General features: G+C 43.8%; 1 protein-coding gene across 2 annotated transcripts in view; it reads right to left on the minus strand.

Annotated features, from left to right (window-relative positions):
* Positions 1–15,734, minus strand: part of zgc:112416 (uncharacterized protein LOC550509 homolog) — a 118,490-nt gene that overhangs the window by 17,456 nt on the left and 85,300 nt on the right. For both annotated transcript variants that reach the window (XM_055638200.1, XM_055638199.1), the window contains exons 4-5: positions 14,223–14,372; positions 8,853–8,967 (exon numbers count right to left, since the gene is read on the minus strand). In XM_055638200.1, the coding sequence (XP_055494175.1) occupies positions 8,853–8,967; positions 14,223–14,372 (265 nt within the window). The remainder of the gene's footprint in view (positions 1–8,852; positions 8,968–14,222; positions 14,373–15,734) is intronic.

Consider the following 15,734-nt stretch of genomic DNA (forward strand, 5'->3'; position numbering starts at 1 on the left):
GTTCCTCTTGTTCTTTCAATTCTAATTTTGGGAGGTTACAATCGTTCAAAAATTCTGAAGCTTTGTTATTGTCTATTAGCGTTTTTGATGTGTATAAGTTCTTATAATATTGAGCAAATCTTTTATTGATATCCTTAGGTAGTGTTAATAATTCCCCTCTATCTTTTATTTGCACTGGAGTTTACATCCTCCCCCAAGCCTGCGTACGTGAGGCGCAAACACAACTCGTTGATCAGGTAATGAGGGTAGAGAGTGACTTCCCGGACTCCACGGTCATTGTTTTGGCTGACTTTAACAAGGCTAACCTCAGCCGAGAACTTCCAAAGTACAGACTTCATGTTACCTGCCCCACCAGAGGGGAGAGAACATTCGATCACTCTTACATTTCAATCAAGAACGCATATCGCTCTGTTCCCCAGGCGGCTCTGGGTCTCTCTGATCATTATTTAGTTCACCTTATTCCGACCTACAGTCACAAACTGAAATCTGCCAAACCTGTGGTCAGCACAATTAAAAGGTGGATAAGCGAAGGCATTGAAAACCTACAGTCGTGGTTTGACTGCACTGATTGGGATGTGTTCACGGAAGCAACTTCAAACCTCGATGAATATACAGACACTGTGACATCATATGTCAGCTTTTGTGAGGACGGTTGCATTCCCACTAGGACCCGCATCTGGTTCAACAACAACAAGCCCCGGTTTACAGCAGTACTCAGACAGCTCCGCCAGTCTAAAGATGAGGCCGACAGGAGCGGGGATGCAGACCTCTGCAGGCAGGCCAAGCTGAGAAGAGGAATCAGAGCTGCCAAGGAAAGGTACTCTGAGAAGTTGAGGAGCAAGTTCTCAGCAAATGACTCTTCTTCAGTGTGGAAGGGCTTGCAAAAAATCACCAGCTACAAGAGGAAAATCCCCCGCTCCTTGGACAATCGTCAGCTGACCAACGACCTGAACACGTTCTACTGCAGTTTTGATAAACTGAAACATAACCCTAGTACCCCCTCCCCCCCCCCCCCCCCCCCCCCCCCCCCCCCCCCCCCCCCCCCCCCCCCCCCCCCCCCCCCCCCCCCCCCCCCCCCCCCCCCCCCACACCCCCCCCCCAACCCCCCCCCCCCCCCCCCCCCCCCCCCCCCCCCCCCCCCCCTCCCCAATCACCACTTCATACCTACTCACAACCTGACTCCAGTCTGCAAAGACTGGGCCCTTGTCCATTACCCACCCCCTTCTTGCTGCCCAACATCAGTCTGGCCATTTCTACATCACCAACAATATAAATTGAGGAGGTGGAGAGGCTATTCAGAAAACAGAAAAGCTAGAAATCTCCAGGACCGGACAATGTTTCCCCCTCTACCCTTAAGCTCTACACAGAGATTTTCAACCGTGCAAACCTCCACTGTCCCTGCCTGCACAAAGTCTCCACTATTGTCCCTGTACCCAAAAAGACAAGGATTACTGGTCTTAATGACTACAGGCCTCTGTAGTCATGAAGACCCTTAAAAGATTTAAAAGACTTAAAAATATCACAAACCCCCTGCTGGACCCCCTGCAGTTTGCATACTGGGCCAATAGATCTGTGGATGATGCAGTCAACCTAGGCCTGCACTTCATCCTCCAGCACCTAGACCGCCAGGGGACCAATGCAAGGATTTTGTTTGTGGATTTTAGCTCTGCTTTCAACAACATTGTGCCAGAGCTACTACACTCCAAACTCTCCCAGTTGACTGTGCCTGAACCCCTCTGTCAGTGGATCACCAACTTCCTGACAGACAGGAAGCAGCATGTGAGGCTGGGAAACCTCATCTCAGAGCCGCAGACCCACAGCATAGGAGCATCGCAAGGCTGCATACTCTTTCCTCTCCTTTACTCTCTCTACACCAACGACTGCACCTCCACAGACTCATCTGTCAAGCTTCTCAAGTTTGCGGATGACACAACCCTGATTGGACTGATCCAGGATTTGGGAGGAATCTGCCTAGACAGGATGCGACACAGCTGGCGTCCTGGTGTCTTCGTAACAACCTGGAGCTCAATGCTCTTAAGACAGTGGAATTGATATTAGACTTTAGAAGAGGTACCCCTCCCCTCCCCCCATGTACCATCAACAACTTCACATCTGTAGAGTCTTTTAAGTTCCTTGGAACCATCACCTACAGGGACCTTAAATGAGGGGCCACCATCGACTCCACAGTCAAAAAGGTACAACAGAGGATGTACTTCCTGCGGCAGCTGAGGAAACACAATCTTCCACAGGCAATGATGGTCCAATTCTATACGGCCATCGTAGAGTCTGTCCTCACCTTCTCCATCATGGTGTGGTTTGGCTCAGCCACCAAACACGACTTCCGGAGGCTGCAGCGAATCGTTCAATCAGCTGAGAAGGTTATTGGCTGCAACTTTCCCCCCATTGACGAACTGTACACTGCAAGGGCCAGGAAGCGAGCGGATAAGACCATCTCTGACCCCTCCCTCCCATGGCCACAAACTTTTTGAAGCACTTCCCTCTGGAAGATGACTCCAGACTGTCAAAGCCGCCACAGCAGACATAAAAACAGCTTTTTTCCACAAGCAGTAGCGCTGCTCAATAACCAAAAGTCTGTAGCTTCCTTTTGCTCTGGTATTTTATTTCATTCACATGTTTAAACTATAATGTTTTATTATTCATGTTTTAATGCTTTATGTTTTATTCTTAATTATTTACTGTATGCAGTGTTGTTACTTGCGAGCGGAGCACCAAGACAAATTCCTTGTATGTGTACATACTTGGCCAATAAACTTATACATTCATTCATTCATTCGATGGGTATGGGCCAAATGCAAGCAAATGGGACTAGTTTATAAGAGGCATCTTGGATGGATAAGTAGCACGTAAAATACTCTACGTGACTCTATGACTCTCCTTATAGCTTAAACCGTCTAATTCAGGCAGCATATTGGTCATTCTCTTCCACACCCTCTCTGAAGCCTTCACATCCTTCCTGTAATGGAGTGACCACAACTGCTGAAATACTGCAAATGCATAGAAACATAGAAACATAGAAAATAGGTGCAAGAGTAGGCCATTCGGCCCTTCGAGCCTGCACCGCCATTCAATATGATCATGGCTGATCATCCAAATGCAGCCTTTCCAAAGTTCTATAGTTGCAACATGATTTCCTGAGTTTTATCCTCACTGATGAAGGCAAGTATACCATAATCTCTCTTTACCTACTTGTGTTGCTACTTTCTGGGAGCTATGTGGGATAGTATGGAAGTAGTTTAAACTGGTGATCAATGGCCAGCATGGACTCTTTAGGGTGGCACAGTAGTGTAACAGTAGAGTTGCTGCCTTACAGCACCAGAGACCCGGGTTCAATCCTGTACACGGATGCTGTCTGTATGGACGGACTTTGTATGTTCTCCCTGTGACCGCATGGATTTTTTCCAGTTCCTCTCGTTTCCTCCCACTGTCCAAAGATGTGCAGGTTTGTAGGTTAATTGGCTTTGGTAAAATTGTAAATTATCCCTAATGTGTAGGATAGTGCTAGTCTACGGGGTGATCACTGGTCAGCACGGACTCAGTGGGCCAAAGCACCTGTTTCCGCACTGTATCTCCAAAGTCTAAATCTCTAAAATCTAATGTCTACAGACCAAAGAGTCTTGCTGTATCTCTAAACTATAGATTTGGACTCCTGGATTTGGACTCCAAGATCACTTTGGACATACATGCTGTTACGATCTTGCCATTATACTTTCCCTTTCCATCTGACCATCCAAAGTGCAACACCTCACACTTGCTCAGATTAAACTCCATCACCATTTCCTTGCCCATATCTGTAACTGGTCTATATTACCTGCTAATTTACAAGGGAGATCAAGGGAGATGCTGATGAGATGTATCATCAACAAACATATGGATGTTGATGGTGCAGTTCTGGATGAGTTGCTGAGGGACATAGAAACATAGAAAATAGGTGCAGGAGGAGGCCATTTGGCCTTCGAGCCAACACCGCCATTCATTGTGATCATGGCTGATCGTCCCCTATCAATAACCCGTGCCTGCCTTCTCCCCATATCCCTTGACTTCACTAGCCCCTAGAGTTCTATCGAACTCTCTCTCTTAAATCCATCCAGTGACTTGGCCTCCACTGCCCTCTGTGGCAGGGAATTCCATAGATTCACAACTCTCTGGGTGAAAATGTTTTTTCTCACTTCAGTCTTAAATTACCTCCCCTTTATTCTAAGACTGTGGTCCCTGGTTCTGGACTCTCCCAACATTGGGAACATTTTTCCTGCATCTAGCTTGTCCAGTCCTTTTATAATTTTATAAGTTTCTTTAAATCTCCCCTCATCCTTCTAAACTCCAGTGAATACAAGCCTAGTCTTTTTAATCTTTCCTCATATGACAGTCCTGCCATCCCATGGATCAATCACAAGGATATCCTTCCTCAAATTAGGAGACCAAGACTGTACACAATACTCCTGATGTGGTCTCACCAGAGCCCTATACATGACATGGATTAGAATTAGGAGAGGTGCCAAGGGGGAAATCGCTGGGGAAAATCTAAGATACAAGTGGAAGCAAAGGAGAAACTTTTTTGCAAATAACTGTTGGGCTATGATAGGATAGTCAGAATAGATAAAGAATATAGTCTCACCTGACGGTGTATGGGAAAAAAGCCCTGGAGGAGGATGTTTATAATCATCAAAAGCAGCAGCCATATGAAGAAGGAAGAGAACAAATAAGAATGCTTTTTTCACAATCACACGAGTCATAGAGCCATACAGTGTGGAAACAGGTCCTTCCGCCCAACTTGCCCACACTGACCAACATGTCCCATCTACATTAGCCTGTGTTTGGCCCATATCCCTCTAATCCTGTCCTATGCATGTACCTGTCTAATAGCTTCTTAAACATTGTGATAGTCCCTGCCATAACTACCTCCTCTGGCAGTTCAGAGGAGACAAATTATAATTGTCACTCTGATAATAGGTTTGAGAAGGTTATATGGAGGGACAGATTTAGAAAAATCTGTGATAAGAAAGGTGTGAAGATGTTATTTGTCACTCATTTTAAAGTAAGACCATGGTATCTTTTGCGATGTGTATGGAAATGGCCAATTAGACCAATGTGGGATTGAAAGTTTCTTTCACACAAGTGACGGTGGTGTAAGGATGCTGCAGTTCTTGATTTTCAAGATTCTTCTTTCCTTTTTACTTCCTTAATTATAGCTTCCTCATAAGAACCAGCAATGTTTTTTACGTGGATATTCCAAACAGGACAATCCAATGCTTCTTTGCTTATCCAGCTCTCCAGAAAGTAGCTGCTTTGGTATTTTGTCATCAGCCATTCTTCTAATATGTTCTGGCCACCTGGTCTGATGTGGAGACAAGGTAAATAAACCAGGAGGTTTAAGGATTTTCCTTGGGCTAAAGGCAGACAAGTCAATTCAAGTTTATTGGAATAAACAAAGTATCGAAGCCTAGACAGCTGGGATTTGGAACTGCATGTTTACATGATAGAACCGGCCATTAAGTACATCTTTTTATTAAGCATTAAGTCTAGCTGTGTACCAAGTTAGCAGTTAACAGTACGATTGACAATCTCTACTTTAATTGCTATGTGCAGTAGGATGCCGAGCTACAGTATGTACCACATTTGGAGAGCATTCAGTGGCACATCCCATAATTATCAAGGAACTAATAGCTGGAGAGCTTGTCAAGCTGAGAGAGAAAACACAAGTCACATTGGAGGGAAAAGGAAACTATACTTAGAATTAGGATTAATACATATATGAATCTCCTGTTTATTCTTCTTTGTAGCAGCCACCATCGAGGACCCCCAGTCCATGGGTTCTGACACAGGCTTGATAACTCCCAATGCCACCATCCTGTCCAGTACAGCTTTGACCCGGTCTCTCATGGCAATAGGTACACAATGAGCAGGATGAACCACAGGACGCACCTCCGGGTCTAAAGACATAGAGTAAGTTATTGGTAGCCTGCCAAGTTCTTCAGTGAAAAGGTCGTGGTAATCCATGAGAATATGCTGCGTAGAATCCGGAACTTGCTGAAGGTAACCAGTCCCATATGTCAAGGAGGTGTGTCCAGAACCAAGGTCTTATTTGATACAATCTGGCAGAGGTCTATACAGACGAACGACAACATATTTTGCCAGTAAATGAGCCGGTGCCATTGAGGCAGGTTCAGTCTGATGATGTAGATGACCCAAATTATGTGTTATGGACAGAGGATGGAAATGACTATATGAATGAGGGACATGTGACAGCAGACGGTGAGCAGTTCTGCGATCAGAACTTTGTTTCTGTACCTGCAAAAGGACTGCCAATGGGGCTGGTGCCGATGACGAGGACCCCTGTGAAGCCTGTCGACAAATCCTCTGCGAAACCTGTGCTGGTTGAGTCATCACCTGCTAAGAAACACCCGATGGAGACCGTGCCTGTGGTGACATCTCCTGTGAGGGGCGCGGCTGAAGGCCTGTACCATACGCAGATGGGTCAGAAGCCCGTGTCTAGATACGGGGATTATATCTTGATGCAGATCTCAGACTCTAATTAACTATAACCAACGTTACTTATATTGCTTGCAGTATATCCTCCATTGCTTTACTGTATATGATAGTTAATTTTTATAGCTTTATATACATATCTCCTGCATGCTTTAGGTTTGCCCTTTGGGCAAAAGCCCTAGAAGGGGGATGTAGATCAAATAGTATTGCTGATTTGATCCGTATCTGGTTTTGCTGCTGATGACGTGATCGATAATCCATGTCAGGTTTCCCACACCACTGCTACCCCTTGCAATCGGGCAGCCATGTTGTTTTTTTAGTTTTAACTTACAATTCGGAGCCTACAGTACTCATCGCGATGGTTTCTGTATGTATACAAATTAAAGTACATGTTATGATATATAATGACTCGGTATCATAAGTATTTTGCACAGACACCTCTTACTCAGTACTGGAGCAGTGCAGAGTGGCACATGTAATGGTTCCTGTTGCACACAGCACACAATAACTTGTAGAAACAAGGCTGCTGAGTTACTCCAGCACTTTGTATTTACAACAAATTGTCTTGTGAATGTAGAGTTTACGAGTTAAATAGTCAGGAAAAAAAACTTAACGCCTCAGGTACTACATCATAATCATTCCAGGGCCATTCCTGAAATCTGATGGAACAACTAACAACCAGAACCTAATTCTAGCGCTGTTACAAAACTTACCTTCAGCAGCGCTGCAGTTCTGCCACTGGCCGTGTGCGCAACTTTGGCGCCTTTGAGGGGGTGGGGGGGGCGGGATTAAAATCCAGTTTTCTACTGCCTGACGGAGGCGGATTTGTTCGGGCTGCTAGCTGTTGAAGAAAAATCGACCTGTCTTCCGTTCCCGATTTTTTTTCCTCAAATCGTGAGACAATTTAATAATTAGATTAAAATAAAAAGCGACTTCTAACGCCCTCAATGCAACGGATCGCAAGGACGGGCCAAAACAAAGGGCAAGTCATTTATTTTACATATAATCTTGTTTCTTGGGATGGTTTTAATCTAATTTTACCCTGCAAAAATGTGATTTGGGCCACTTACGAACCGGCAGTGTTTTTCCTGCCGATATGGAGCTAAAATTCACCACAAATGCAACGTTCCAATCGATCGCGTTCCAGAAAAATCCACTCGCGAGATGATTTAAATGCTTTTTTTTTGGACAATCATGTCATAAGAACATCTAAATCGTCTATATTTTGTGTTATTGTCTATCCATAGTCAATATTTTTATACTAAATATCAGTTTTAGTCCCATGTATTGTGCAAAAAAATAATAATTTTAATTATATTGAGTGGATGTTTCTAGATTAATTTATGGGAATTAAACATTAAATTCCTTCCTTCTGGCATAAATTCATGACAGTGAGATTTTAAAATCATGTTATATTGTGAATTCTTGTGTGAATGGGATTAGTTTGTTATTTGGATACTTAGGCTATTTAAAAAAAAAATATCCTTTTCTTAAGAAATAGAATCTACAGGACATTCTTAATGGGAAAGTAGTGGGCAGAAAGGCATGTCATGCGTGGTTTGAAGAGCAAAAACTTGTAGTTTACAATGCCAAAATTGAAAAGTTGAGGAAAAACAAGGTGTACAGAGTTGCTTATAGGTTACAATCTGAAGAGTATGATGATGCTACTGATTATGATATGCCAATGTACCAGCTAGCAACTGATCTTCTCCATAAAGACTTGGTCTATTGCTAGAAATTGTAATTTATTTACCTATCTGTAACAGACTTACAGCATATAATACAATAATATTAAAGTTCTGATCTTGAGAATATCACATTTTTGAATTTTCAAGGCAGTCTGGGTGTTTATTACTATTTCCGTCACAACGGTCAATTTTGTAATTAGCTACAATTAGGTAATTAACTAATTATATGCTTTAATTTCAGGTCATCCAAGTAAGATGTTTTATATTTGTTTCAGAATGCTTCAATCTATAATAACTGAAAAGTTCATTCAGTTCTCTTAATTTTTAATAAAGTTATGGGCTTTTGACTGTCCTCAATCACAGCTTTCGTGTTAAGTCAATGGAAAAACAATAGGGAACAAGATGCTAATTTCCGAGTATGAAAATGGCCATAACATTTTTAATACTGAAGATATGAAAGTAAATTAGGTGTCAAATTAAACTTATTTTTATGCTTTATCTGATGTAATAAATTGCAGACTTGATTTTTTTAATCTCAAAATTTTGTAACATTATGTAAAATTTTGCTACTGATTTCTGGCATGAATCCCAGAGATAAACACAATATAGATACTTTCTTTAACTGAAAAATACATTTTCACATTTTGAAATATTTCTTACCCTCCTTGATGCTGCCAGACCTGATTGGAGGCAGTGTCTGTGCAGGTGGGATCTGCGTGATGAGTGGCTGTTGCTGTGGTAACTGTTGTATGATCGTTGTGGGTTGCTGAGGGTACTGAGGAGACAGAAGTGGGAGGAAAAAATATGAAGAGAATGCACAAATAGCTATCAATAAGTAGAGGTGGCAGAACCCATGAGAAATGGAAGCAGAAGTGAGCCATTCGGCTCCAAGTGTCTGATCTTTTATTTCAACACCATTTTTCTGCATTAATCCCATATCCTTTAATTTTATAAATAACCAAAAATTAATTGATCTGCATCTTGGATATGCTCAGTGACTGAGCCTTCACCGACCTGGCTCCACATGTCCCAGACAGCCAACCTTTGGCATTTGTTTGAAATGGTTCTAGCTTTTAAGTTAATAAGATTCTACAATTTAATATGATTCCAAAGCTTATAGTGGAATTGGCTTATAGTGGAATTAAGCATACATTACGAACAAGTTACTGTTATAACTTACAGAAGTTACTTAGAGACTCGAGACATGTCTGGTGTAAGGCCAAACAATTCAGTGTTATGCTCCCCAAGCTCTCGATATGTCGAATCTGGACCTTTCAAACATTATCTCATCCAATCAGCTGATCTTTATCAAAAACAACTCTCCATGCCTTTACATTGATTGCATTGCCAAACAGATCATTCATCTAGAATGACCAGATTGACACCTGACACCTAGGAGACGGCGCCAGAGACCCAAGGTTCGATCCTGATAATGGTTGCTGCCTGTATGGAGTTTGTACGTTCTCCCTATGACGACGTGGGTTAACTCCACATGCTCCGGTTTGCTCACATATTCCAAAGACGTGCAAGTTTGTAGGTTATTTGGCTTCTCTAAATTGTCCCTAGTGTGTAGGATGTGTATGGGTGATCGGGTGTACGGGTGATTGCTGGTCGACGCGGATTCGGTGGGCCAAAAGGCCTGTTTCCACACTGTTTCTCTAAAACTAAAAAAAACTCAATCTGGAATGAATTACAAGGACCAGGTGAATCATCTCTTTTTGCTGATTCGCCCTTGGAAGCAATTTGTCCCTTGCATATTTTAGTTTAGTTTAGAGACTAACTGACTGAGTCCGCACCGACCAGCGATCCCTGCACATTAACACTATCCTACATACACTAGGAACAATTTACACTTAAACCAAGCCAATTAACCTACAAACCTGTACGTCTTTTGAGTGTGGGAGGAAACCGAAGATCAAACTCAGATAACAAAAATATAAAAGGTACTTCACTGAAGATTGACACAAAATGCTGGAGTAACTCAGCAGGACAGGCAGCATCTCTGGATGGAAGGTGGCATTTTGCAGTTGAGACCCATCTTCAGACTGAGAGTGAGGGTAGAAGGAGACACAGAGAAAAGGAAAATAAATGTAAAAATAAGACATCAAAAGAGATGCACATCAAGGAAACTGGAGAATAGATCAGTTAGCTGGGAGGAGCATTGTTAATTGGTGACAGTCAGACTGGTCAGAAAACTAGGAAGGGGACTAGGAACTAGGGGGCTCTGTCCCTGTTGCGACTGAAGGGAGGGGGAGCAAGAGCAAGAGTCCTCACCTTTCACCCCATCAACCGTCGCATACAGCACATAATCCTCCAACATTTTCGCCACCTCCAACGGGATCCCACCATGTAGACCTCATAAAGAACACTCCAAGTACTGGTCCAACAAGTTTATTGGCATATAGTAAAGTTACACTGCAAGTAGTCACCACTGTGACTACATCCCAACTAACGGACTAGTGGCTGAAAACATTAGTAATATATGGTGACTGTAAGGTAAGACCCAGACTGGATTATAGATCCAAGTGGTGTATAGCATATGTGTGTTAGTATTTGGTAGAGCAGATCTACATCTATCCTCTTAAGACAATAACATAACTCCGAATACATATATGCGAGTACAATTAATCAAGTTAAACTGGCGTCTCATAAAATCAGCACTGGAGCAAGTTAAGCATAGTCCCCGTATCTAAGGGGTGGTTTGCAAATGTGACCCGCATGCATACGGTACAGGCTCGCATCTCCATCCTTCACAAGCGAGAATTGTGAGACCGGGGGCTGGTGGAGTACTAGTGAACTACTACGGGATGCTGATCTAACTCTCATTGGGGCAGAGACTGTCTGCCGCATTGCCGTAGTCACCGACCCTCATACCCCCTCGCAGGGCAGGGTCCGCACTCATCGTACCAAGTGAGTATTGCCAACCCGTTCTACCGTGCTCGATGCCCGTCACCTGAAGAGAGGCAGACTGGCAGAGCTCCTATTTAATGTAATAATTGTGGTGGGTCACACTCCGCTGTCCACGAGCAATGCCCAGCCTTCGGGAAAGTTTGCCACTGCTGTAAAAGAAGAAACCACTTAATTTGGTGCTGTCGTGCAAATCTGCTCCAGCAAGATGGTTCCCATGACCTTTCCGATCCAGCTCAAGCTGTGCCTTCTCCTTGTGAAAATTTGTCGGGACCTGACATTTCCAGCCTAAACATACATTCTCCATCCGAGATGACATGTAAACTACATGATCCCGACGTTACATTCCAAATCAACAACACCACAGCTGTGGCAAAGATTGACACTGGGGCTTGTTGTAATGTTATGTCTCTGGCCGAGTTTTCCAGGGTCAAGAACACTGAAACGGTCGTAAACACGAGCGCTTTGTTAATTCCCTTCGGAGGAGAAGAGGTCCACCCAGTTGGCAGGGTTGACCTGCAGTGCCCCCTAGTGACACGTGTGCACAAGCTGAACTTTTTTTATTATCCCAGGCAAAGTAACGACCCTACTTGGTATTGATGCTTGCCACGATCTGGGATTAATAAGCTTTGCAGAAGAGGTGCACCATGCCTCTCGCACGATGTCCGAGAGAGCAACGCTATGCTCAAATCGAAAAGGAACTACTGGCAGTGGTATTCGCCTGCGCAAAATTCAAAGACTATTTTTGGAAAGACTGAGACTGTTGAAACAGACCACCAGCCCCTTATCAGCATTCTAAACAAGCCAATCCATGCTGCCCCTGCCCAGCTGCAGTGGATGGAGATGCAGCTTCAAAGGTACGATATCAACCTGATTTACAAGCCAGGCAAAGACATGCACTTAGCCAACACTCTATCCAGAGCCCCACGCAAGACCTGCAAGCAACAACCGACATACAACGACACCTACACTGTGATGATGGTGTCATACCTTCCCACAGAGTGCCTGGATGACTTGGCTGCGCCGACAGCAGCCAATGACACCCTACAGTCCCTGACCTCGATCATCCGGCATGGCTGGCTGGTTAAACAGCACAAAGTACCTGTTGCCATTCGCCCGTACTTCCTGGTCCGTGATGAGCTTGTGCTCCAGGACGGTGTGATTGCCAAAGGACACAAGGCGGTCATTCCAACTGCTCTACGAGACAAGTATTTCGACTCAGTCCACGGGGAACATCCCGGCACCGAGGCAACCATTCTTTGAGCCAAGAGCATGTTTTTCTGGCCCAGAATGACCGAGCTTATACAGGAGAAGGTGGAGGCCTGTGCAATCTGCAACAGCCTGGCGCCCCATCAACCCAAGCAGCCACTTCTCACTCACCCAGTCCCTGCCTTACCATGGTCCACACTGGCAACAGACATTTTCGAATGGCGTGGTAAACAATACCTGGTTCTGGTCTCCGACTGGAGGCGTGGGTTTGCATCCCACTTCTGACACCATGTAGAGCTAATAAAGGACACTCCAAGTAACGGTCCAACAAGTTTAATGGCATATAGTAAAGTTACACTGCAAGTAGTCACCACTGTGACTGCATCCCGACAAACGAACTTGTGGCTGAAATCATTAGTAATATATGGTGAATGTAAGGTAAGACCCGGACTGGGTTATAGATCCGAGTGGTGTATAGCATATGTCTATTAGTATTTGATCTACACACACGTCGCATCTTCCCATCTTCACCCCTTTGCACTTTCCGTAGAGACCGTTACACCCACAACTCCCTGGTTAACTCATCCCTACCCACCCAAAACCACCCCGTCCACAGGTGCTTTCCCCTGCAACCGCAGGAGAAACAACACCTGTCCCTATATCTCCTCCCTCGACTCCGTCTAAGGACCCCAACAGTCTTTTCAGGTGAGGCAGAGATTCACTTGCACCTCCTTCAACCCCATCTACTGTATCCGCTGTTCCAGGTGTGGATTCCTATATATATATATCGGCGAGACCAAGCGCAGGCTCGGCGATCGTTTCGCTGAACATCTCCGCTCAGTCCACTTAAACTTACCCAATCTCCCGGTTGCTAAACACTTTAACTCCCCCCATTCCCACACTGGACCTTTCTGTCCTGGGCCTCCTCCATTGTCTGAGTGAGGCCCAGTGCAAACTGGAGGAACAGCAATTCATATTTTGCTTGGGTAGCTTACACCCAGCGGTATGAACATTGACCTCTAACTTCAAGTAACCCTTGCTTTCCCTCTCTCTCCATCCCTCCCCTTTCCTAGTTCTCCGACTAGTCTGACTGTCTCAGATTACATTTTATCTGTTTGCTTCGTTGCCACCTTCTCCCAGCCAACAATGATCTATTCTACATTTTCCTTGAACTACATCTTTTTTGATGTCATGTTTTTACACCATACCCTTCCTTATCTCTGTGTCTCCCTCCCCTCTGATGCTCAGTCTGAAGAAGGGTCTCGAAACGTCACCATTCCTTCCATCCAGAGATGCTGCCTGTCCTGCTGAATTACTCCAGCATTGTGTCCACAAATCTATAATCCTGTGGAAAAGGTTATTCTCCTTTAGGCTGCCAGTCCCTCGTGATATATGCATGTTACCAGGATAGAACATGGCAGAGGCAGGAATAGTGCAGCATTCCCAGCAGTAACACAAGTCCACTTTTAAAACCATGGGCCAAGGAATCGGACTGACATTTTCCAAACTTTACTTCTGTCCAAGCAGAAGTTGAAGTGGGCCAGTGCAATAGCTCAGTAAATAAGCAGCAATACAATCAATAAAAAAGGATTAAATGGCAGTGCTAGCAACTACACAGGTAAGAAATTACCTTACCTTAGCTCTGCAGCCAACAAATTCTAATTCCATCTGACTAGATCCCATGTCCCTTTGTCTACTCACCGTACTATCCACTGATCGAAAACTGGACTGTTTGACTCATTCAGACTCTACAGCAGTTTATAACTTTTGCAGGTTTACCCACTTCAGGCATGCTGTGCACCCAAGATTAGATTTTTTATAGATAAAGGAGGGTTCATATCCAATTCTTATCTTCTTAACTGAATTTTTGTTAATGGAAGCAACCAGAATTGAATTCTGTGCTTTGAGGCTTACCGGGTGTTGGATGATCCGTGGCTGCTCCGGTGGTTGTTGATGATATACGTGAATCGGTGGTGCCTGCTGAATGGGTTCCAGGCGAGGATATCGTCTCCGGGTCCCACCCCAGGTGTGGGGCCTGGAGCATTCATCCAGCATGTGCTGCTCCTGAAAAATAACTTTGGATTACCACAGGGATCTCGCCTGTCCTGCTTCAGTTCTCCTAGTCTCAGCTTCTCACCATTTTACATAGCAATACCTTTAACTCGTCTTCATGTGTAGGAACTACGTGGATAACAAGCCGAAAAATTGCTGCTGTGAATTGGAGAGTTCTCAGTGTATTGTGGTTGCTAAGCATAGTCCAAATCCTAAAACAATAGCTTTCCTGTCTTGGCCAATAAACAACATTGCTTTCAAAACTTGAGCTTCATGCAGAATGGAATGCCTCTGTAGGTTGCAGGGTTGATGGTAATGGAATCCAGGGATTATATCCTGAAAGTTATTAATACATCAATTTCCTTTTTGTTTTCTCCCTTTTCTTTCACCAAATTGAATGAGCTATGTGAAGATATAGTGGAATCAGGTTTAAAGATAATTTTATAAAGGCAATTGGATAAATACAAAATATTTATAGGCAAATAGGCATATAGAGAGAGAATAAAGTTCTGTCAAAGAGTTTGCACAGTCACAAAAAGGTAAATGTCCTCTTCCTGTGTCATATCATTATTAATGGTCCATGGGTGGAGGATTATCTAACTCAAGACAGAATGGTGCTTGAAATTAGAACATTCCTGCTTCCTGCAGCTCAGCCATTCACTCAACCAAATGAGACAATTGCTGAGGCCTGTTTGAATGAGGATATTTTTAAAAATCTGACCATATTTAGTTTAGGTTAGTTTTAGTTTAGAGATAAGCACACCATAAGATACAGACAGCACCCAGAGTCAGGATCAAACCCGGGTCTCTGGCACTGTAGGGCAGCAACACTGCCGATGTGCCATTGTGCCACCCACTATGCCACTGTGTGGGGAGGTTGGACAGACTTGGATTGTTTTCTCTGGAATGCTGCAGGGTGACCTGATAGAATTATATAAAATTATGAGAGGCATAGATGTGGATGACAGTCAGAACCTTTTTTCCAAAGTGGAAATATTAAACACTGAAGGACAGTTTTAAGCTGAGCGGGTCAAAGTTTAAAGGAGATGTGCAGGGGTAACGGTAGAGGCAGATATGATAGTGGCATTTAAAAGACTTTTGGATATACACATGGATATGCATGGGATGGAAGGTTATGGATTATCTGCAAGAGTTGGTCTTGGCAATGTGTTCAGCACAGACATTATGGCTCAAAGGGCCTGTTCCTGTACTGTTCAATGTGATATTTAATATTCTATGATTCATTTAACAGCAGGGAGTGCTTTAATCAGTTCAAAAACATTTGTGCAGTTCAAATCTGCCTCTCCAAATTCACATCTATCTTGATGGAGAAAGAACTGAAACAACTGGACTCAAACATTTTTTTAAAATCCA

Source organism: Leucoraja erinacea, chromosome 7, assembly GCF_028641065.1.
Source record: "Leucoraja erinacea ecotype New England chromosome 7, Leri_hhj_1, whole genome shotgun sequence".
In the NCBI taxonomy this organism is placed as follows: Eukaryota; Metazoa; Chordata; class Chondrichthyes; order Rajiformes; family Rajidae; genus Leucoraja; species Leucoraja erinaceus.